The sequence below is a fragment of the Hypanus sabinus genome, chromosome 1, assembly GCF_030144855.1.
Source record: "Hypanus sabinus isolate sHypSab1 chromosome 1, sHypSab1.hap1, whole genome shotgun sequence".
Taxonomy (NCBI): Eukaryota; Metazoa; Chordata; class Chondrichthyes; order Myliobatiformes; family Dasyatidae; genus Hypanus; species Hypanus sabinus.
This window is the reverse complement of record NC_082706.1, coordinates 209036044-209060802: the sequence shown is the minus strand read 5'-3', so window position 1 is coordinate 209060802 and position 24759 is coordinate 209036044. Positions and strand designations below refer to the sequence as shown.

General features: G+C 43.0%; 1 protein-coding gene across 3 annotated transcripts in view; it reads right to left on the bottom strand.

Annotated features, from left to right (window-relative positions):
• Positions 1-113: 113 nt before the first annotated feature.
• rnf41l (ring finger protein 41, like) overlaps positions 114-24759 on the bottom strand; it is a 55816-nt gene continuing 31170 nt past the window's right edge. For all 3 annotated transcript variants that reach the window (XM_059985019.1, XM_059985028.1, XM_059985014.1), the window contains 3 exons: positions 19434-19596; positions 14863-14983; positions 114-12852 (listed from right to left, as the gene is read on the bottom strand). In XM_059985019.1, coding sequence (XP_059841002.1) covers positions 12613-12852; positions 14863-14983; positions 19434-19596 — 524 coding nt within the window. In that variant the 3' untranslated portion in view covers positions 114-12612. The remainder of the gene's footprint in view (positions 12853-14862; positions 14984-19433; positions 19597-24759) is intronic.

Below are 24759 nucleotides of genomic sequence, written 5' to 3'. Positions count from 1 at the left end.
AACAAAAGCAGTTCCACGAATTTTATTTGAGCAGATTAACGCACACAAAATGCTGGAGCAGGTCATGCAGCATCGATGGAAAGGAATAAAGATTTGGCATTTTGGGCCGAGACCCTTCATCAGGACTAGAAAGGAACCCATTTTCCGCCATAACTTTTGATGCCCTAACGTATGTACCTTGTGTTTATGACTGTCAACAATGTACTTTAAAACTGGAGGTTAAAGTAGGACATTTAGTGCATTGGTACAAGATGTACTCAAATGGTAACCACAAGCGATTTTGCAGATACTGGAAATCCAGAGCAACACACAGAAAATGCTGGAGGAACTCTGCAGGTCAGGTAGCATTTATGGAGGGGAATAAACAGTCTTAAGTTTCCAGCCGAGGGTCTTGACTGTTTATTCCTTTCCATAGAGGCTGCCTGACCTGCTCAGTTTCTTCAGTATTTGTATGTTATACAGAAGGGACAAAGGTGCCTTAAAACCAGTTGCTTCGGGCACATGGAGCTTGTCGGCTATGGTTGGTAGCTCACGAAGGAGAAGGAAAACTTTGATCTCAAACCTCTGATGCCTTGTGGCTACACCCACCCTTGGGAAGGTTTTGGGAGTAAGCCTTGAGGAAGAAATCTAGAGCTAGAGTCCCTAAGGCAGTCCTATGGTGAGTTAAACGCTGACTGGCAACTTCTGGAATGCCACTGGTGCCAAACTGTATTAGTCTCTGCCGTTCCTTTGGGTTCATCATCTGCGTGGAGAGGGAGAGCTTCTCTCCGTGTCATACTGCCCAAGCTTGCATATCTAGACAGCTAGGATGCAATATCCAGGGTCAATCCTGACCAATGGAGGCCTTACTCACTCTCACAGAATTTTGGGTCTTTTTTCTCATGTTTATTGGAAGTGGATTGCTTAGGCAAAAGTAGATTGAGTAACAAGGGATGAAATGGAACAAATTGAGCAGGAATGCAGAGTCAAGTTAACAAATTGATCAGTCATGTTATGAAGAAGTGGAACGAGCCCCTTGTGTTGAATTCAAGTGTGTGTGTGTACACTACAGGTAATTTCACTCCAGGTCCTTGGCCAAGAGTTTAAATTCCAACTTGGCACATTGTAAAACTGAGTTTGATTAATTTGGTGATTTATTGATGAATATTGACTGTAGAATTCTCATTGTCATCAGCCCAAAACAGATTCACTAAGGTTCTTTACTTCAGGAAATCTATCGCCCACATTACTCCAAATGGACGTGAAATAATTAATGTACCTTTACATCCCCACTGGTGATATCCACATTAACAATTACTAAGAACATTCTTAATTAGAATGCAGTCTTTTCAATGATCTTTCATTTTAGCTTGTAACAGTATTATTTCAGTACGATGCAGATTGGGAGAATGCACAAAGAAGTGGCTTATATAATTTATTTATTTAAGATACAGTGGTCCATAGATCCTTCCACACCACCCAGCAACTGTTTTAACCCAAGCCTAATCATGGGACAATTTAAAATGACCAATTAACCTACCAACAGGTACGTCTTTGCACTGTGGGAGGAAACCAAAGCACCCAGAGGAAACCCACACTGTCACAGGGAGACAGGGTTCCAGTTACTGTAAAGCATTTTGCTAATCACTACACTACTGCGCTGCCCTAGTGTAGGGAAGTGTATGGTCATGAACATCGGTAGAAGGAATAAAGGTGTGGACTATTTTCTAAATGGCAAGAAAACTCAAAAATCAGGTGCAAAAGTAATTGGGAGTTCTCGTGCAGGATTCCCTATAAGCTGAGTTAGTGCTAAGGAAGGCAATAGCAATATAGCATTAATTTCAAGAAGATAAGAATACAAAAGCAAAGATGCGGTGCTGAGGCTTTATAGGACCATAAGATATAGGAGCAGAATTAGGTCGTTTGGCCCATAGAGTCTGCTCTGCTATTTCATCATGGTTAATCCAGTTTCCTCTCAGCCCCAGTCTCCTGCCTCCTCCCCATATCCCTTCATGCCCTGATTAATCAAGAATCTATCAACCCCTGCCTTAAACATATATAAAGACGTGGCCTCCATGGCTGCTTGTGGCAAAGGGTTCTACTCTGGCTAAAGAGATTCCTCCCCTGTTCTAAAAGGACACCCCTCTATTACCCAGAACATTACAGCACAGAAACAGGCCTTTTGGCCTTTCTTGGTTGTGCCAAACCATTTTTCTGCCTAGTTCCACTGACCTGCACCTAGACCATATCCGTCCATACACCTCTCATCCATGTACCCATTTAAGTTTTTCTTAAATGTTAAAAATGAGCCCGCATTCAACACTTAAAATGGCAGCTCATTCCACACTCCCACCACTCTGTGAAGAAACCCCCCCCCCAATATTCCCTTTAAACTTTTCCCCCTTCACCCTTAACCCATGACCTCTGGGTTTTTTTCTCCCCTAGCCTCAGTGGAAAAAGCCTGCTTACATTCACTCTATCTATACCTATCATAATTTTATATACCTCTATCAAGTCTCCCCTCATTCTTCTATGCTCCAGGGAATAACATCCTAACCTATTCAACCTTTCTCTGTAACTCAGTTTCTCAAGTCCCAGCAACATCCTTGTAAACCTTCTCTGCACTCTTTCAACCTTATTAGTATACTTCCTGTAATTCGGTGACCAAAACTGCACACAATATTCTGAGACAGTGTCCTCTGTTCTTAGACTCTCCCACCACAGGAAATATTCTCTTTGAAAGGATTAACATATCAGGAGCATTTGATGGCTCTGTTTCTGTGTTCACTGGAATTTGAAGAATGATGGGGGTGTCTCATTGAATCCTACAGAATATTGAAAGGTCTGGATAGAGGGGATGTTGCCTATAGTGGGTGAGTCAAGGACCAGGGGGCACAGCCTCAGAATAGAAGGATGTCTGTTTAGAACAGAAATAAGGAAAAATATCAGCCAGAGGGTGGTGAATTTGTGTAATTCATTGCCATAGATGGCAGCGCAGGCCAAGTCATTGAATAAATTTATGGTGGAAGTTGATTAATCAGGGCATCAAAAATGATGGAGAGCAGGCAGGAGAATGGGGTTCAGAGGGAGATGAGACAGTGTAGCATAGTGGTTAGCACAACACTTTACAATAGCAGTCCCTGCTGCAGTCCGTACAGAGTTGGTACAATCTCCCTGTCACTGCGCGGGTTTTTCCTGGGTGCACCAGTTTCCTCCCAGAAAGATGTACCGGCTACTCGGTTAGTTGTCCAGAGAATAGGTCAGGGTTCAATCATAGGATTGCTGGGCAGCATGGATCTAAGAGACAGAAGGGCCTATTCTGATGGACTGGCAGAACAGACTCGATGGGCTGAAAGTCTTATGGCCCTGGAAGGGTCACTCACAGTGGTAAGGCCAAGGGGAGGTTCCAGATTAAGACTACCTAGCAGTGGAGCTGGTGGAAGATGATGACATATCACAACAACAGTGAAAATGGAGGAACACTGCAGTAGTGAGGGACCCCAGTCGTTTTGCATTCCTTGCTACTGGACCCTGACCCCAATCTGTCAAGGACCGTGTGGTGGCTGCCCTTGCATCAGCCTCCCCACATTAACCAAAGTCACACAGTTCCCCATGAAGGGAATCCACCCTAACATTCTGCATATGTGGATCCCATATCCTTCTCTACAGCTGCCTGTCTCAATTCATGTGATCACATTACATCTTCATTTCTGCTCTGAGAATGATATGCAGGTAATATGCCTGGAGCTTTGATATTTAAATTCTTGCATTGTACTGGCCAAGGGTGGTGGGAAAGGTAGGCCTACTGGGGACATTTAAGAAACGGGCGCATGCATGATAGAAAAATGGAGGACTATAATGGAGGGAAAGGACAAACAGTCGGCACAATATCATGTGCCAAAGGACCTTTATTGAGTAGTGTTGTCTTACAATCAGTGGCTACATTATTAGATTCCTCTTGTACCTAATAAAGTGGCCACTGAGTGTCTTTGTGGTCTTCAGCTGCTGTAGCCTATCCACATTTAGGTTTGATGTGTTGTGCATTCAGAGATGCTCTTCGACACGTGTGGTTATTTCAGCTACTGTAGCCTTCCTGTCAGTGTGAGCCACCCATCTTCTCATTAACAAGGCATTTCTGTGCACAGAACTGCTGCTTGCTGGATGTTTTTTTTTATTGCACCATTCTCTGTAAACTCTAAATCATGCTGTGCATGAAAATCCCAGGAGACCAGTAGTTTTTAAATGCTCAAACCACCCAATCTGGCACCAGCAATCATTCCACAGTCAAATTCACTTACCAGGAGGGGGCCACAGTGAGTGGGTCTCTAGCAATGAATCTAGTGCTGTGGCTCAGGGGAGCAGAGTGGTGAAGAGGACCACAGTGTTGATATGAGATTCCCTAGTCAGAGGAACAGAGATGAGATTCTGTGGGTGCGATAGAGATTCTTAGGGGTGAGGGTAAGCATACTGGCACAATGACATAGGTAGACAAGGTGAGGAGGTCCTGAAGAGAGATTTTAGGGAGCTAGGTAGAAAGCTGAGAAATAGGACCTCTGGATTGCTGCCTGTCCTCATGCCAGTGAGGGAAGGAATAGGATGATTCCTATCTGGGGCAGGGGTTCAGATTTATGGATCTCTGGGATCTCTTCTGGGGAAGGGATGGGTTACACCTGAACCTGAGGGATTCAATATCCTTGTGGGTAGGTTGGTGAGAGTTGTTCTGGAGGTTTTAAACTAATTTGGCAGGGGGATGGAAATTGGAGTGATGGTAGCTGGATAAGTTGCAGTGTCAAAGGTGGACAAAATTGAAAAGGGTGAATACAGGACTAAAGGTCCTTTATTTGGATGTGTGAGGTATACGGAATGTCAATCAACTTGTAGCACAGTTACAGATCTGCATGTATGATGTTTTAGGCATCACTGATTCATGGTTGAAGGAAGATTATAGCTGGGAGCGTAATGTTCAAGGATACACATTGTATCAAAAGGACAACCAGGAAAGCAGAGGGGGCGGCATTGCTATGTTGGTTAACAATGAAATCAAATCATTAGAAAGAGGTGTCATAGGGTCAGAAGGTGTTGAATCGTTGTGGATAGAGCCAGGGAACTGAACGGATAAAAAGACCCTGATGGGAATTGTGTACAGATCCCCAAATGGTAGTAACAATGTGGACTACAAATTATAACGAGATAGAAAATGCATACCAAAATGACAAAGTTAAAATAATCATGGGAGACTTCAATATGCAGGTATATTGGGAAAATCAGGCTGGTTCTGGATTCCAAGAGGGAGAATTTCTAGAATACCTACCAGATAGCTTTTCAGAGCAATTCAAGGGTGAGCCCACCAGCAGATCAGCTATTCTGGATTGGATGTTGTGCAACGAACTAGAATTGATTAGAGAGCTTAAGGTAAAATAACCTCAAGCAGCTAAAGTCATATGTATCAGTATTATAATGGAGTATTATAAAGGGAATTGCAGAGTCATGAGAGAAGAGCTGACTAGAATCGATTGAAAAAAAACACTGGCAGGGCTGATGGCAGAGCAGCAGTGGATGGAGTTTCTGGAAGTAATCCAAAAGGCACAGGATAAGACCGTAAGACAAAGGAGCAGAAGTCAGCCATTGGTCCATCGAGCCTGCTCTGCCATTTCATCATGAGCTGATCCAATCTCCCATTTAGTCCCACTCTCCCGCCTTCTCACCATAACCTTTGATGCTCTGGCTACTCAGATACCTATCAATCTCTGCCTTCACTTGGCCTCCACTGCCGCCTGTGACAAAAGTTCCACAGATTCACCACCCTCTGGCTAAAAAAATTTCTTCGCATCTCTGGTCTGAATGGGCACTCTTCAATCCTTAAGTCATGCCCTCTCGTACTAGACTCCCCCACCATGGGAAACCACTTTGCTACATCCACTCTGTCCATGCCTTTCAACATTTGAAATGTTTCTATGAGGTCCCCCCTCATTCTTCTAAACTCCAAGGAGTACAGTCCAAGAGCGGTCAAATGTTACCCATATGTTAACCCTCTCATCCCTGAAATCATTCTCGTGAATCTTCTCTGAATCCTCTCCAATGTCAGCACATCCTTTCTTAAATAAGGAGCCCAGAACTGCACACAGTATTCCAAGTGAGGTCTTACCAGTGCCTTATAGAGCCTCAACATCACATCCCTGCTCCTATACTCTATTCCTCTAGAAATTAATGCCAACATTGCATTTGCCTTCTTCACCACCGACTCAACCTGGAGATTAACCTGCATCCTGCTATCCTGCACGAGGACTCCCAAGTCCCGTTGCATCTCAGAACTCTGAATTCTCTCCCCACTTAAATAATAGTCTGCCCGTTTATTTCTTCTACCAAAGTGCATGACCATACACTTTCCAACACTGTATTTCAATTGCCATTTCTTTGCCCATTCCTCCAATCTATCCAAGTCTCTCTGCAAACTCTCTGTTTTCTCAGCACTACCGGCCCCTCCACCTACCTTTGTATCATCAGCAAACTTAGCCACAAAGACACCTATTTCATAATCCAAATTGTTGATATACAACGTAAAAAGAAGCGGCCCCAACACAGACCCCTGTGGAACCCCACTGGTAACTGGCAGCCAACCGGAATGGGATCCCTTTATTCCCACTCTCCGTTTCCTGCCATTAAGCCAATGCTCTATCCATGTATGTAACTTTCCTGTAATTCCATGGGCTCTTGTTTAGCAGCCTCATGTGCAGCACCTTTATCAAAGGCCTTCTGAAAATCCAAATAGACAACATCCACTGCATCTCCCTTGTCTAGCCTACTTGTAATTTCCTCAAAAAATTGCACTAGGTTTGTCAGGCAGGATTTTCTTTTAAGGAAACCATGCTGAGTTCTGCCTGTCTTGTCATATGCCTCCAGGTACTCCGTAACCTCATCCTTGACAATTGACTCCCAACAACTTCCCAACCACCGATGTCAAGCTAACAGGTCTACAATTTCCTTTTTGCTTCCTTGCCCCCTTCTTAAATAGCAGAGTGACATTTGCAATCTTCCAGTCCTCCAGAACCATGCCAGAATCTATTGAGTTTTGAAAGATCATTGCTAATGCCTCCGCAATCTCCACAGCTACTTCCTTCAGAACACGAGGGTGTAATCCTTCTAGTCCGGGAGATTTATCTACCCTTAGACTATTCAGCTTCCTGAGTACTTTCTCTGTCGTAATTGTGACTGCGCACACTTCCCTGACGCCCTTGAGTATCTGGTATATTGCTGATGTCTTCCTCAGTGAAGACTGATGCAAAATACTCGTTCACCATCTCCTTATCTCCCATTACAATTTCTCCAGCATCATTTTCTATCGGTCCTATATCTACTCTTTATATACTTGAAAAAGCTTTTAGTATCCTCTTTGATATTATTTGCTAGCTTCCTTTCATAGTTCATCTTTTCCCTCTTAATGACATTCTTAGTTTCCTTTTGTAAGCTTTTAAAAACTTCCCAATCCTGTCTTCCCCTAATTTTTGCTTCCTTGTATGCCCTCTCCTTTGCTTTTACTTTGGCTTTGACTTCTCTCGTCAGCCACGGTTGCATCCTTTTTCCATTTGAAAATTTCTTCTTCTTTGGAATATATCTGTCTTGCACCTTCCTCACTTCTCGCATAAACACCAGCCACTGCCACTCTGCCGTCCTTCCGCTAGTGTCCCTTTCCAGTCAACCTTGGCCAGTTCCTCTCTCATGCCATTGTAATTTCCTTTACTCCACTGAAATACCAACACATCGGATTTTGGCTTCTCTTTCTCAAATTTCACAGTGAACTCAATCATGTTGTGATCACTGCCTCCTAAGGGTTCCTTCACTTCCATCTCTCTAATCACCTCTGGTTCATTACACAATACACAATCCAGTACAGCCGATCCTCTAGTGGGCTCAACAAGAAGCTGTTCTGAAAAGCCATCTCGTAGACATTCTACAAATTTTCTCTCTTGAGATCCAGTGCCAACCTGATTTTAACAATCCACTTGCATGTTAAAATCCCCCACAATTATCATAACACTGTCCTTCTGCCAAGCCTTTTCTATTTCCTGTTGTAATTTGTAGTCCACATCACTGCAGCTGTTAGGCAGCCTGTATATAACTGCCATCAGGGTCCTTTTACCCCTGCTATTTCTTAGCTCAACCCATAAAGATCTGGCATCTTCTGATCTTATGTCAACTCTTTCTAATGATTTAATACCATTTCTTACCAATAAAGCCACGCCATCCCCTCTGCCTACCTGCCTATCCTTCCGATACACCATGTATCCTTGGACGTTCAGCTCCCAGAGACATGAATCCTTTAGCCACGTCTCAGTGATGGCCACAATCATTCCTGCCAATCTGTAGCTGTATGACAAGAACATCCACCTTATTCTGTATGCTGTGTGCATTTAAGTATAACACCTTAAGTCCAGTATTTGCTACTTTTTGCTTTGATTGTACTGCAACTTTATCGCACTGCAACTCATTCCAATGGCTGCAAATTTGTCCCATCACCTGCCTGTCCTTCCTGACATCTTTACTGCTATCTTAGATTTATTTCTGTTTTCCACCTCCTCCGCTCTATCATTCTGGTTCCCATCCCCCTGCTGAATTAGTTTAAACCTAACAGCTCTATTAAACCTTCCCGCCAGGATATTGGTCCCCTTGAGTTCAGGTGTAACCCGTCCTTTTTGAACAGGTCATACCTCCCCCAAAAGAGATCCCAATGATCCAAGAATCTGAGGCCCTGCCCCCTGCACCAGTCTCTCAGCCACGCATCCATCGCCTGATCCTACTATTCTTGCCCTCGCTAGCACATGGCACAGGTAGCAATCCTGAGATTACTACCCTGGAGGTCCTGCTTCTCAGCTTCCTTCCTAACTCCCGGAAATCTTTCTTCAGGTCCTCCTCCCTTTTCCTATCTATGTCTTTGGTACCAACATGTACCAAGACAGCTGGCTGCTCGCCCTCTCCCTTCAGAATATTCTGGACCCAATTGGAGACATCCCGTACCCTGGCACCTGGGGGGTACACCATGCGGGTATCTCCATCAGGCTCACAGTATCTCCTGTCTGTTCCCCGACTATGGAATCCCCTATGACTACTGCAATCCTCCCTCCTTCCCTCCTACACAACAGCGCCAGGCTCAGTGCCAGAGACCCGGTCACCGTGGCCGTCCCGTCAGGTCGTTCCCCTCAACAGCATCCAAAACGATATACTTGTTGCTGAGGGGGGCAGCCACAGGGGTGATCTCCACTATCTGGGCATTTCCCTTCCCTCTCCTTACAGTCACCCAGTTTTCTGACCCCTGTAGCCTAGGGATGACTATCTCCCTGTAGCTCCTGTCTATCACCTCTTCACTTTCCCTAATAAGCAGTAGGTCATCAAACTGCAGCTCCAGATCCCTAACACGGTCTCCGAGGAGCTGCATCTCGGTGCACCTGGCACAGAATTGGCCATCAGGGAGGCTGGAGGTCTCCCAGGATTCCCACATCTGACACACTGAACAAAGCACTAACCCTGCAGACATGCTACCTAATTCCACAGGAATGAAACAAGGAAAAGTAAGTCTACTCACCTATTTAATTCGCCAAACACACAAACTTTTTAAACCGTTAGCTCAGTGAGCCCTGCTGTTCCTCCATCTGTCTGGGCCGATTCGCCAAGGGGAAAAAAAGACCTACTTCTAAGTTAATTAGATTAATTAAAGGAGCTGACCGGCCTTACCTGACTGGGGAGCAAGTTCGTCCTCAGCCTCTGCTCACCGAAGCTTCTCGAGCCAAAGCCTTCCTACTCTGTCTCCCACTACTCCATCGCCCGCTCCGTTAATCTGTTTGCCTTTTAAACTCTCCCACTGTCTCAGAGGCCAACCTTCATGCACTTGCGCAGTCGTGCCCCATTCAAACTCCCAAAGAGGAACAAGTATTCTAAAGGTAAGATGACACAAATGTGGCTAACAAGAGAAGTCAAAGCCAACACAAAAGCCCGAGAGAACAAAAATTAAGAGGGAAGTTAGAAGGTTTTAGTGAAACCGAAAGATATTAAGATGGAGATGCAACAAGATCAGATCATATACACCCCAGAGTTCTGAAAAAGACTGTGGAGGCATTAGTAATGATCATTGAAGAATCACTAGATTCAGGAATGGTTTTGTAAGATTGGAAAATTGCAAATGTCTCTCCACTCTTCAAGAGGGAGAGGGGCAGAAGAAAGGAAATTTAGACCAGTTAGTTTGACCTCACTGCTTGAGAAAACGTTGGAGTTGATCATAAAGGATGAAGTCTCAGGGTACCTGGATGCTTATGGGTTCCTCAAGGGAAAATTTTGCTTGACAAACCTGTTGGAATTCCTTGAAGTAGGGTAGACAAAGGAGAATTAGCTGATGTTGAGTACTTGGATTTTCAGGTGGCCTTTGACAAGGTGCCACACATGAGCTGCTTAACAAGCTGCAACCCATGGTATTACAGGAAAGATTCTAGCATGGATAAAGCTGTGGCTGATTGACAGGAGGCAAAGAGTGGGAATAAAGGGAGCCTTTTCTGACTGGCTTCCGGTGTCTCGTGGGTCTGTGTAGGGGCTGATTCTTTTTACATTATATGTCAATGATTTAGATGATGGAATTGATAGCTTTGTTGCCAAGTTTGCAGATGATATGGAGACAGGTAAAGAAGCAGGTAGTTTTGAAGAAGTAGAGGGGCTACAGAAGGATAGACAGATAAGCAGAATGGGCAAAGTGACAGATGGAATACAGTATTGGGAAGTGTATGGTCATACACTTTGGTAGAAGAAATAAAAGGATTGTCTGTTTTCTAAATGGAGAGCAAATACAAAAAAAGGTTTAAAGGGGACTTGGGAGTTCTTGTGAAGGATTCCCTAAAGATAAATTTGCAGGTTGAGTCTGTGGTGAGGAAGGCAAATGCAATCTTAGCATTCATTTCAAGTTGACTAGAATATAAAAGCAAGGATGTAATATTGAGACTTTATAAAGCACTGGTGAGGCCTCACTTGGAGTATTGTGAACAGTTTTGGGCTACTTAGAAAGGACGTTCTGAAACTGGAGAGGGTTCTAAAGACTACGCAAGTGGCTTGTCAGATGAAGAGTGCTTGATGGCTCTGGGCACTGGAATTTGGAAGAATGAGTGGTGACCTCAATGAAACCTATCGAATAGTGAAAGGCCTCAATAAAGTGGATGTGGAGAGGATGTTTTCTGTGGTGGAAGAGTCTAAGACTAGAGGATGCAGCCTCAGAACTAAGGGCCATCCTTTTAGAACAGATGAGTTTCTTTAGTCTGAGAGTGGTGATTCTGTGGAATTCTTTGCCACAGACAGCTGCAGAGGCCAAGTCTTTAAGCACATATAGGGCAGAGGTTCATAGATTCTTGATTGGTCAGGGCATGAAGGCATACAGGGAGAAGGTAGGAGACTGGGGCTGAGAACGAAATTGGATCAGCCATGATGAAATAGCAGAGCAGACTCTTTGGGCCAAATGTCCTAATTCTGCTCCTATTTCTTATGATCTAAGTTCACAATTCTTCCTCATTCCAATGTTTGGTCTGAACAACAACTGAACCTCTTCCTCTTGCTTTTATGCACTGAGTTACTGCCACATGATAGGCTGATTAGATTTTTGCATTAATGAGCCAGTGTGCAGGTGTACCGAATGAAGTGGCCACTGAGTACTTGTTCTAATGTAAAGAGCCGCAGTCTACAAGGCAAAAATCTTTCTTGTTTGAAATTCAGTCACTCTTAATTTATTAGGATTTTATCCTTCAGGAAGACATGACATTCAAGCAACAGTTTAACAAATTTCCCTTAAATACACTGAACACAGCACTTCAGTGAATTAAGTGACTCCATTGACCAGTGCTAAGGCCAAGCAAAGATCATTACATTTCTGTTTGCAGAAAAGCTGGGCATCAAAAGAAAGTTGGGCAAGAATATCAGTTCTGCCTTTATTTAAGTGGCAGAAAGGGTGCAGAGATTTACCAGGATTCTGCCTGGACTAGAGGGCATTGATAGGTAGGCCTCCGTTAGTCTCGACAGACCCTGGATTTGGACCTTGTAAAGTTTCCAAGGCGCAAGCCTGGGCAAGGTTTTTTTTAAGGAAGACCGGCAGTTGCCCAAGCTTGCAAGTCTCCCCTGTCCACGCCACCCATGTTGTCCAAGGGAAGGGCATTAGGACCCATACAGCTTGGCACCGGTGTCGTCGCAAAGCAATGTGTAGTTAAGTGCCTTGCTCAAGGACACACACGCAGCCTCAGCCAAGGCTCAAACTAGCAACCTTCAGATCACTAGACCGATGCCTTATCCACTTGGCCACGTCCAACACATAGAGGCATGGATACAAAGGACAGCCAGAGATGCTTGCCCAGGGCTGAAATGGCTAATATGAAGGGGCATAATTTTAAGGTGTTTGGAAGCAAGTATGGTGGGGAGGGCAGGAAAGATGTGAGAGGTTTGTTTTTATTATACACAGATTTAGTGGTGGGTGTGGGTTGAAGGGCCTGTAATGTACAGTGTCCTATGTAGTACTGAATTAAATGCTGTGTTCTAACTGGACAAGGCAAAAAAAATGGAACCCATTTAAAACAAACATGAGGGAAATGCTTTCATGATAATTTAGTAACCCATCATTTAGATAACAGTGACCTCTTTAGGCTTGCGTTTGATGCTTTCCATTCGGTTGGGGGGTCTAACAGCTGTGATTCTCTTGCTGCTTCCTTCTCCACTGAGAAGCCCGGTCTCTTTATTCCAGCTTCTCAACAACTCTATTAGCTCCTTCTTCTCCAGTTCGGCTTGTTCCACCTCCTGACGATGCTTCCTTTCTTCGGCTACCAGTGTCCGCATATCCGACATCACACGAGACAACTGGCTCTGAAAGTACAAGTGGCAGCCTGAAATCAGGACCATAAAACACTTCACTCGACTAGTAAAATGTCAAAGAGAAACACCAGAGTGGGTAGGGGAAAGTTGTTAAGAAGGCATAATGGTGCGTTGCTCTTCATTAGTCGTGAGATTGAGTTCAAGAGCTGTGTGTACATTTAGGATGACTCCGTTGCATTTCTTTGTCTACTGTGAATGTTTGCATGAAAATTAATCTCAGGGTAGTACATGGTGATACCTATATTTGATAATAAATTTACTTTGAACTCTGAAGTTATATTAATGCTCTATAAAACTGGATGGACTACACTTGGAGTATTGTGTTACCTCATTACAGACAAAAAATGGACACTTTAGAGAGGGTGCAGAGGAAATTTACCAGTACGCTCCCTGGATTAGAGAGCACGTTTTATGAGGATAGGTTGTGTGAGCTAGAGCTTTTCTTTTTTTGAGCAAGGGAGGATGAGAAGTGACTTGGTAGAAGTGTACAAGAAGAGGCTTAGATCAAGTGGACAGCCAGATACTTTTTCAGAGGACAGAAATGACTAATACAAGGGGACATAGTGTTAAGGTGATTAAAGGAAAGTATAAAGGGGGATGTCAGGGGTATGTTGTTTTTTTTAAAATACAAAGTAGTAGGTGCATAGAACACACTGTCGGTGGCATTGGGGCATTTAAGAAACTCTTAGGTAGGCATATGAATGATAGAAAAATGGAGGAAGGAAGGGTTTGATTTATCTAAGAGTAGGTTAAAAAGTTTGCACAATATTGTGGGCCAAAGGACCTGTTTTGTGTTGAAATGTTCTATAACCAGTAGTGATGTTTTGTATCTTACTAAATATGTGCTTTGTGAAACGCTCTGCAGCCTTTTGAGGATATTGTCCATAAGCAAATTAAAAGACCAATGCTGCTCACTTGTAATTGATTTTTCATATCACCTCACGGCTACTTCCCGACCTAACTCACCGACAAAGTTACTCTTATTCAAACCTAAATGTCATATATCCAAAACTTTTAAGTTTCAGAGTTATTTTGCTTTTGTGCTGAACTCCTAGTTATCAATATATTTTGGAGCAAATAAAACTCAAAGCTATTTTAGAGTTTAAGTTAAAGGAACACTTAGGAGGCATGATAGAATTCATCCTGCAGTTTGAGATGGCTGTGGAGGCCAAGTCATTGGGTATATTTAAAGCAGAGTTTGGTAATATTTTGATTAGTAAGGGTGTCAAAGATTACAGGGAGAAGGCAAGAGAATGGGTTTGAGAAGGATAATAAATCAACCATGATGGAATGGTAGAGCAGACTCAAGGGGCCAAATAGCCTGATTCTGCTCCTGCATATTAAAAAATATTCAAATAAATATTAGTTCAAAGTTTATTTTGGTTGAACACTACATATTGATATTACATATGTTAAATTCATCTAGTCTGCACTCCTAGTGACAATGGATGGTTTGATATGGGTGCTCAGGATTCTTAACCAGAATTGTATTTGAGTATGGATTCATGTTAATTGAATTATAGTCTATTTCTGATGGGCAAAGGAAATGTCTCAAAGATAACATCAAGATCAGCTGGAAGGAATTCAGCACAACATGTAAAAACTGGGAAGACATTGCATTTAATAGATGCACCTGGAGGAAATCAGTTCGAGAGGGAGCTGCTACAGGAGATCGACCTCCTCTGTGCCACAGGGAACAAGTGGCAGCTGTGAAAGGAGAACCTGAACAACCAAAAGACCCAACCACTCACCACAGGCACCACTTACTCTTATCCACCAGATCACCTGGATCCCAGCCCACCAGTACACAACCACTTAGAACAGGAGTCCCCTACCACTAACCATGGACTGCAGGTTGGGAACCCCTGCCTTAGGACAACGTTGGCTCGAGTGAATGCAATACAAATTATAGTTAGGACACCATGCCATGCATTTCCAAAGCATTTACAGTCACAGCTACCTATCTAGTTTTGTAAAATGTTTACAAGTAAGCATACTAACTTTAAGCTCCTCGATTTCATTTTGCAGGAAGCTCTCTTTCTGTACCATGTGTCTTCTTTGAGAATCTAAACGGGATTCCATTTCATGCTTTACTTCTTCAACTTTACAAATCATCTCAGACCTTCATGTAAAAAGGAATTATGGAGAATATTTGGGGTTAGATGTATGTTACCAAAGATGCATCAAGCTTTGACTAATTTCTGAAGCCATCACTAAGGATGGTGGGTTAGAATCTACCTTTGTACACAGCTCCAGTGTACACTTTTCACAATGTTTATCTCTATCCTCACCACCCTATTACAAGTTTAGATCCCCTTCCATTGCATCTCATCACCGACCAGTTGTAAAACCTGCACTTTTACCCATCTGTCTTCAATTCCACCAGCAAAATAAAGCTCGTCACGTTCTTTCTGGTCAATTTCAGCATTGAAGATTTTCACATTACCCTTAAATTTTGACAAATCCAAGATGGTCAGTCATGTCAAATTCTTCTGACAGTCACATTAACATAATAAAACATCCAAAAACTGTTCAAAATCAAAGTCTTGAAGTATATTTATTATCAAAGTATGTATGCAGTACACAACACTGAGAGGAATGGCCACAGGGGTACTCTTACTGCTGACAGCCACAACAAAAGAAACACCATGGAAGCTTTCAAAAAAAAAATCAAACACCCAAAGTGCAAAGAAAAGAACAAACAGCAGAAAGTGAGTGAATATCAAACATCAAACCACAGAGTCCTTGAAACAATCTTGTTATGTTTAATGTAATTCAGTTCAGTTCAGTTTGGAATTGTGTCCTTCACTGACTACAGGCTGCAAAGCCAGTCTACCCTGATCAAAATCACACAAACTAGCAAAAAAAAACGAGCTCCCAGAAACTAGAACCATAGATAACATCAACTGCAGAGAAATTGCAAGCAATCAAGATCCAAGGATGAGAGGTGTACAAGATGATACGAGACCACAGATTGAGTGGATAGCCAGAGAGCATGCCCCACACCACGCTCTCTTTGGAGTTCGAATGCACCCGATGCATGGGAGCACGAGAAGAAGCAGCAATTTCATTTAAGACAATAAACAATAGGTGCAGGAGTAGGTCATTCGGCCCTTCGAGCCAGCACCGCCATTCAATGTGATCATTGCTGATCATCCACAATCAATCAGTACCCCTTTCCTGCCTTCTCCCCATATCCCTTGACTCCGCTATCTATAAGAGCTCTATCTAACTCTTGAAAGCTTCCAGAGAATTGGCCTCCACTGCTTTCTGAGGCAGACCATTCCATAGATCCACAACTCTCTGGGTGAAAAAGTTTTTCCTCAATTCTGTTCTAAATGGCCTACCCCTTATTCTTAAACTGTGGCCTCTGGTTCTGGACTCCCCCAACATCGGGCACATGTTTCCTGCCTCTAACTTGTCCAATCCCTTAATAATCTTGTATGTTTCAATCAGATCCCCTCTCATCCTTCTAAATTCCAGTGTATACAAGCCCAGTCACTCCAATCTTTTAACATATGACAGTCCCGCTATCCTGGGAATTAACCTCGTTGACCTACGCTGCACTCCCTCAAAAGCAAGAATGTCCTTCCTCAAATTTGGAGACCAAAACTGCACACAATACTCCAGGTGTGGTCTCACCAGGGCCCTGTACAACTGCAGAAGGACCTCTTTGCTCCTGTACTCAACTCCCCTTGTTATGAAGGCCAACATGCCATTAGCTTTCTTCACTGCCTGCTGTACCTGCATACTTACTTTCAGTGACTAATTAACAAGGACACCTAGATCTCGTTATACTTTTCCTTTTCCTAACTTGACACCATTCAGATAGTAATCTGCCTTCCTGTTCTTGCCACCAAAGTGGATAACCTCAGTTATCCACATTAAACTGCATCTGCCCACTCACCCAACCTGTCCAAGTCACCCTGCATTCTACTAACATCCTCATATTTCACACTACCATCCAGTTTTGTGTCATCTGTAAATTTGCTAATGTTACCTTTAATCCCTTCATTTAAAGATGAAGTCTTAAAAAGGCAGTGTTTTGCGGCAGTTTTTTGAGCTGAATGGCACCCAATCAGTCAACGGGATTTATTAGAAAGGGCGAATAAAAATAAGGCGGGGCAAACTGAGTGGCAATTCTGTGAGTGAGCCAGTGTTGGAGTGGCTTTGGCTCATCAGGCTTGGGTGAGGTAAGTAATTGGTAAGTTTCTTCTTTATTCTTCATTCCTTGTCCGTTAGGGTACAGTTAGTGCAGTGAGAATGGCTCCAGGGACTGTGCTTTGTTGTCTTGAGAGATGTGGAATTCTGGGCGACCTCCAGCCTCCCTGACAACCACATTTGCACCAGTCTCATCGAGCTGCAGCTCCTCTGAGAATGTGTTAAGGAACTGGAGCTGCAGCTTGATGGCCTCTGGCTCATACAGGAGACTGATGAAGTGATAGAAAGGAGTTCCAGGAAGGTAGTCACCCCTATAGGCTGCAGGACTGTCAGGAAGGGAAGTGGGCAGCCAATGTCTCCCTGTGGCCATTGCTCTCAATAACAATTACACCACTTTGGATACTCAGCAGGCCAGGCAGTGTCTACGCAAAAGAGTATATTCGATGTTTTGGGCTGAGACCCCTCAGCAGGACTGGAGAAAAGAAAGATGAGGAGTCAGAGTTACAAGGTGGGGCAGGGGAAAAAGGAACACACAGTGATAGGTGAAACCGGGAAGGACCAAGTAAAGAGCCGGAACGTTGATTGGTGAAACAGATACGGGGCTGGAGAAGGGGGAATCTGATAGGAGAGTACAGTAGGCCTTGGAAGAAAGGAAAGGGGAAGGAGCACCAGAGAGAGGAGATGATAGGCTAGTACTTACCATATTACTTATCACCTGTTACTTATCATGTGAGGAGCATTTAATGGCTCTGAGCTTGTACTCACTGGAGTTCTGAAGAATGAGGGTTGGATCTACTGAGTGTTGAAAGGCCTCAACAGAGTGGAAGCGGAGCGGATGTAGTCAGTGAATCTAAGACCAGAGGACTCAGTCTCAGAACAGAGGGATGTCCATTTAGAATGGAGATGAGGAATTTCTTTAGCCAGAGAGAGTGGTGAATCTGTGGAATTCTTTGCCACAGGGAGCTGTGGAAGCCAAGTCATTGGGTATGTTTAAGGCAGATATTGATAGATTCTTGATTAGTCAGGGCATGAGGGGATATGGAGAAAAGGCAGAAGATTGAGGCTAAGAGGGAACTGGATCAGCCCTGATGAAATGGTGGAGCGGACTTGATGGGCCAAATGGGCTAATTCTGCTCCTTTATTTTATGGGCGTCTCACTGCTGCCATCAGGGACAAGGTACAGGAGAAGCAGGACTCACACCACCAGGTTCAGGAGCCCCTCAACAATCAAGCTCTTGAACCAAAGGGGACAACTTCACTCAACTTCACTTGCTTCATCACTAAAATGTTCTCACAACCTATGGGCTCTCTTTCAAGGACTCTACATCTCATGTTCTAGGTATTGCTTTTTTACCTATCATTATTATTATTTCTCTTGAATTAGCAGTTTTCTTTTGTAAACCGGTTGTCCGCTGTCTTTCATTGATTCTATAACGGTCCTTGGATTTACTGAGTATGCCCACAAGAAAATGAATCTCAGGTTTATGCATAGTGACATATATGTACTTTGATAATAAATTTACTTTGAACTTTGTACTTTTTAAAATTTGCATCAATGATCAACACAGTCCAAGGATTATGCTGTGGGCAACCTGTAAATGTCACCAAGCTTCTGGTGCCAACATAGCATGCCCACAACTTATTAACCCTTACATGTGTTTGGGATGTGGGAGAAAAGCGGAGGACCTAGAGGAAAACTACATGGTCATGGAGAGAATGCTTAAACTCCCTACAAACAGTGTTGGGAATTGAACCCTGATCTTTGGTGCTGTAAAGCATTATGCTAACCACTATGCTACTGTGGTGACCATCTTTTAAGCTTTAAATCCAACTGGATAAAATTGATGTTCTTGCTAATTTATTAACTGCTGCTGGGGCGGCACAGTAGGGTTGCATTTAGTGCACCAGTGTTGCGAAGATCAGAGTTCAATTCCAGCTGCTGTCTATAAGAAGGCTGGATATTCTCCCTGTGACTGCATGGGCTTCCTCTGGACGCTCCGCCTTCTTCCACATTCCAAAGGCTTAGGCTTAGTTAGCTGTAGCATGACATGTTGGTGCTGGGAGAGTGGCTACACTTTTTTTTAAAAGATAAACATCCCTGGACTATGTTAACCTTTGACACACATCACTACTTCACTGTACATGTGACATATAAAGCTAATATTTAATCCTTTTTATCTTTAATAGCTATGAACTAGAAATCCAGTAAATGTTATCAGCCTAGAATTCCTTATTGTACAGAACACATGGATACACTGAAGGGCTTTGAGCGTGAGAATAAAAATGGAATAAGTTAACTGGTAGTTATGAAAATCCAATGAATACTAGGAATTTAGAATCAAAGTTCTTGATGGGCTAAAGATAATGACCAACACAACAAGGCCAGGATTGTGAAGAGATCCGTCACATACCTAAGCAATTCCAGTTCTGTCCTCAGTTCCGCGATACAATTGTGCTGAGCATCGTCTGCACTAAGTATGGCATAACCACAACCATTAGAGCACTCCCGGCTTCGGCATTCACACACTGCCATGTGCGATTCCAGATTGCGTCGTTCTACTTGAACAGTACAACCTTCGCAGGGAAGTGAACCAACAAACATCGGACAAGTGTTAATAGGAATTACAAATACAGAAAAGAACAATATTGGAACATGCAATCAGTACAAGGAGGGAGTAGCATTCAGGACCACAGCAATCTTCTGAAATAGAGTTCAAATCTAATGTCTTAATAAAAGGATTAGCAACAATATCATCTTATGTAACAGGGCTTAACTTGAAAATACATGGTAAGGGTAACTGAATGCAGCAGTACCCTGTAACCATTTTCAAAAAGTGGCTAATGTGATAACATTTTGCAAATCTGACACCAGGGAGAACACCTCGAAGTTCAAATTCAATTTATTATCAAAGTATACACATGTCACCATATACCACCCGAAGATTCATTTTCTTGCTAGCGTTCATAGTAGGATAAAGAGAAACAATAGAAGCAGTGAAAAGCTACAAAGATGGACAAATAACCAATGTGCAAAAGAAGACAAACGGTACAAATACAACTAAATAAATACATATATAATAGGTAACATTGAGAACATGAGTTGTAGAGTCCTTGAAAGCGAGTCTATTGGTTGTGGAATCAGTTCAGTGTTGAGGTGAGAGAAGTTATCCACACTAGTTCAGGAGCCTGATGATCGAAGAGTAATAACCGTACCAGAACCTGGTGGTTTGGGACCCAAGTCTCCTGTATCTCCTTCCTGATGGTAGTATTGAGAAGAGAGCATGACCTAGATGCTTGTTTCCTTGATGATACGGTCACTTTAAATATCTTTTTCTGGCACATGATGTTTTCAGAAATGTTCAGTAGCATGGGGGCAAAGAAAAAGACCTAAATTAAGAAATGAAAGTCAAAGTTCCTCACCAGGAAACTGCAGTCAGTGTGGATTGGAAATAACATCTCCTTCTTGCTGATAATCAGCACTGGCGTACCTGAAAGATATGTGCTTAACCCAGTGCTCTATTCTCTCTACACATGACTTTCTGACTAGGCACAGCCCAAACATCATCAATAAATTTGCCAATGATACAAATGTTGTTAGCAGAATTTCAGGTGGTGACAAGGTGGTGTACAAGAGTAAGACATATCAGCTGGTTGAGTGATTTTGCAACAACAATCTTGTACTCAACATCAGTAAGACCAAGGAATTGATTGTTGGCTTCAGGAAGGGGCAGTTGAACCCATCAGTTCTATTGAAGCATCAACAGTGGAAAGAGTGAGCAATTTCAAGTTCCTGGGTGTCAGCATCTTTGAAGATATATTCTGGGCCCAGCATAGTGACGCAATTACAAAGGCAGCATGACAGTGGCTAGCTGTATTTATTTGGAGTTTGAGGATGCTTGGTATGACATCAAGCAGTCAGAAATTTCTACAGTTGTATTGCGAAGAGCATTCTAACTGATTGCAACACTACCTGGTATGGAAGGCAGCTGCACAGTATTGGAAAAAGTTGCAGAAGGCTGTAATCATGGGCACTAGCCTCCCCAGCATCGAGAATACCTCAAAAAGGCGGCATCTATCATTAACGATCCCCATCACCAAGGCATGCCCACTTCTCAGTGTTATCAAGGTGGTGGTACAGGATCCTGGAGACACACACACTCAACATTTCAGGAATAGCGTTTTCATCTCTGCCATCAGATTTCTGAATGGGTAATGCAGCGACAAACACTACCTCAGCATTTTTTCTACTCTCTTTTTGAACTATATTTAATTAAAAAAATACATTTCTTGTTACAATTTATAGTTTTGTGTATTGCACTGTACTTCTGCTGAAAAACAACAAATTTCATGATACAGATCAGTAATATCAAACCAGATTCTAATAAAATCTAGTGACACGTACATTTCTGATCATGCATTGAAAACATATCAAGTATTAATGGTAGTATTTTGGGAATTGATTACCAAAAATAATTAAATATCATGGTTTAGTAAAATGCAAAGCATATTTTGAATTTCAAAGTATTACATTAGGATCTATCCTGGGCCCAAAATATTGAAGCAATTATGAAGAAGATACGTCAGTGGCTATATTTCATTAGGAGTTTTAGGAGGTTTGGTATGTCACCAAAGACACTTGCAAATTTCTATAGATGTACAGTGGTGAGCATCCTAACTGGCTGCATCACTGTCTGGTTTGGAGGGGACACTGCTGCGGATTGGAAAATGCCGCAGAGAGTTGTAAACTCAGCCAGCTCCATCATGGGCACCAGTAACCTCAGCATGCACATCTTCAAACTGTGATTCCTCAAAAAGAATGCATCCATCATTTCAGACGCTCATCACCCAGAACATGCCCTCTTCTCACTGTTACCATCAGGTGCCTGAAGACACACACTTAATGATTCAGGAATAGTTTCTACCCCTCTACTATCAGATTTCTGAATGACCCAGGAACCCATGAACACTACCTCACTATTTTCCTTTCTTTTTGCACTATTTATTTTTTACATCTTCATTGCAACTCAGAATTTATTTTGTTTAGAGATGCAGTGCGGAACAGTCCCTACTGGCCCAAGAAGCCCAGCAACCTGCCCATTTAATCCTAGGCCAAACACGAGGCAATTTAGAAACATAGAAAACCTACAGTACAATACAGGCCCTTTGGCTCACAAAGCTGTATCGAACATGTCCTTACCTTAGAAATTACCAAGGGTTACCCATAGCCCTCTATTTTCCTGAGCTCCATATACCTGTCCAGGAGTTTCTTAAAAGACGCTATCGTATCTGCCTCCACCACTGTCGCCAGCAGCCCATTCCACACACTCACCACTCTCTGCGTAAAAAACTTACCCCTGACATCTCCTCTGTACCTACTTCCAAGCAGCTTAAAACTGTGCCCTCTCGTGCTAGCCATTTCAGCCCTGGGAAACAGCCTCTGACTATCCACACGATCAATGCCTCTCATCATCTTATACACCTCTATCAGGTCACCTCTCATCCTCCGTCACTCCAAGGGAAAAAGGCCGAGTTCACTCAACCTATTCTCATAAGGCATGCTCCCCAATCCAGGCAACATCGTTGTAAATCTCCTCTGCACCCTTTCTATGTTTCCACATCCTTCCTGTAGGGAGGCAACCAAAACTGAGCACTCCAAGTGGGGTCTGATCATGACCTATATAGCTGTAACATTACCTATCAGCTCCTAAACTCAATCCCATGATTGATGAAGGCCAATACATCGTATGCTTTCTTAACCACAGAGTCAACCTGTGCAGCAGACTTGAGTGTCCTATGGACTTGGACCCCAAGATCCCTCTGATCCTCCACACTGTCAAGTCTTACCATTAATACTATATTGTCATATTTGACCTACCAAAATGAACCACTTCACACCTATCTGGGTTGAACGCCATCTGCCACTTCTCAGCTCATGTTTGTATCCTATCAATGTCCTGCTGTAACCTCTGACTGCCCTCCACACTATCCACAACATCCTCAACCTTTCATTTACAAGTTACAAAGACTATTTCACCTGCTACATGGTACACCTTTGGAATGTGGGAGGAAACCCACATCACCGAAAGGATGAACGAACTCCTTACAGATGTGTCCGAATTGAACTCCAACACCCCTGAGCTGTAATAGTGTCGTGATATTGTTAATACTTGTATAGTGGGGTAGACACACATCCCTACCAAAGGGAGTGTAAGGCACTCCTTCCTTCTGTAGCCTGCATGTCATCCATGGACAAGGTGTAACCCCTGAACAGGGTCACATGAGAGCAGGTGGTGGCTGATCCTATGAACAGCCGGTGCAGATCACAAGTCCTGGTTATGCGACCTCTGATGCCAAACAGAGGATCTCTGAAGAGCATTGATAACGGCTGGGGTCACTTGTCTTGCAAAGACACTGCCCAGAAAGAAATGACAAACCTCTTCTATAAAAAATTTGCTAAGAACAATCATGGTCATAAAGACCAGGATCACCAATGTCATTTGACAAGGCACATAATGGTGATGAACAATGACTGTACTACTGCTACAATACAATAAATTACACAAAATATGTCAGTGATGATAAATCCAACTCTGGTAAATACCATTCTTCCCCACAAAGGCACTTCCCATTACAGTTTTGTTTATGGAGGAACGTTAAACTCTGGGAAACTTTACATTCTCCGTTAACAAGTAGTGGATACAGCCCGATCCATTACAGGAAAAGCCCCTCCCACCATCTCCAAGGAGCATTGTCACAAGAGAGCAGTAGCCACCATCCAGTCCATGCTCTCTTCTTGCGGTTACCACTGCGAAAGAAGTACAAGGAGTCTTAGGTCCCGCACTGTTAGGTTTAGGAACACTTCGATCATCAGGGTCCTGAATTGGTGTGGATAACTTCACTCACCTTAACTCTGAAATCATTCTACAATCTATGGCCTCACTTATAAAGACTCTACAATTCATGTTCTCAGTATGTATGTATTATTAGTGTTTTTGTATTTGCACAGTTTGTCTTCTTTGTACAATGGTTGCTTGTCAGTCTTTGTGTGTGGTTTTCCTATTGTACTTCTTTGTTCTGTGAATGCCTGCAAGAAAATGAATCTCAAGGTAATTTATGGTGACGTATACATACTTACATAATAAATTTACTTTGAATAGTGACATTGGATTATTAAGGGCCAGAACGTGATTGGATATTACTTCAACATTCCATTTGTAGCTTTGCCTTTTCTCGGCACTGTAGTGTCAGCCTTCTTCATATATTCTATTATTCAGTGGCCTTTTGGAGGCATAATATCCTCAACTGGTTAAAGGGAAAGGTCGAATAGGTTAGAACTTTATTCCCTGGAGTGTAGCAGAAAGGGGAGATTCGATAGAGGTATATAGATAGGGTAAATGCAAGCAGACTTTTTCCACTAAGGTTGGGTGGGACTGCAACCAGAAGTCAAGAACCAAGGGTGAAAGGTGGATTATTATTGAGGATCCCACCCATCCATCCAGCATCCTCCAGCTTTCTACCATCAGGTAGGAGACTCCGATGCAAAAAGACAAGAACGGTCAGGATGGGAAACAGTTTCTTCCCCCAGGCCTTCAGGCTTCTGAACTCCTTGCCACATCATAGTCAAAGTGTCACTGGTTCATCTGTTCTGTATCTTACAGGTTTTAATTTATGCACTTTAGTTCATTATTTATGTGTGATTCATCTGTAGATTTTATACTTACCTTCATATGTTATTGT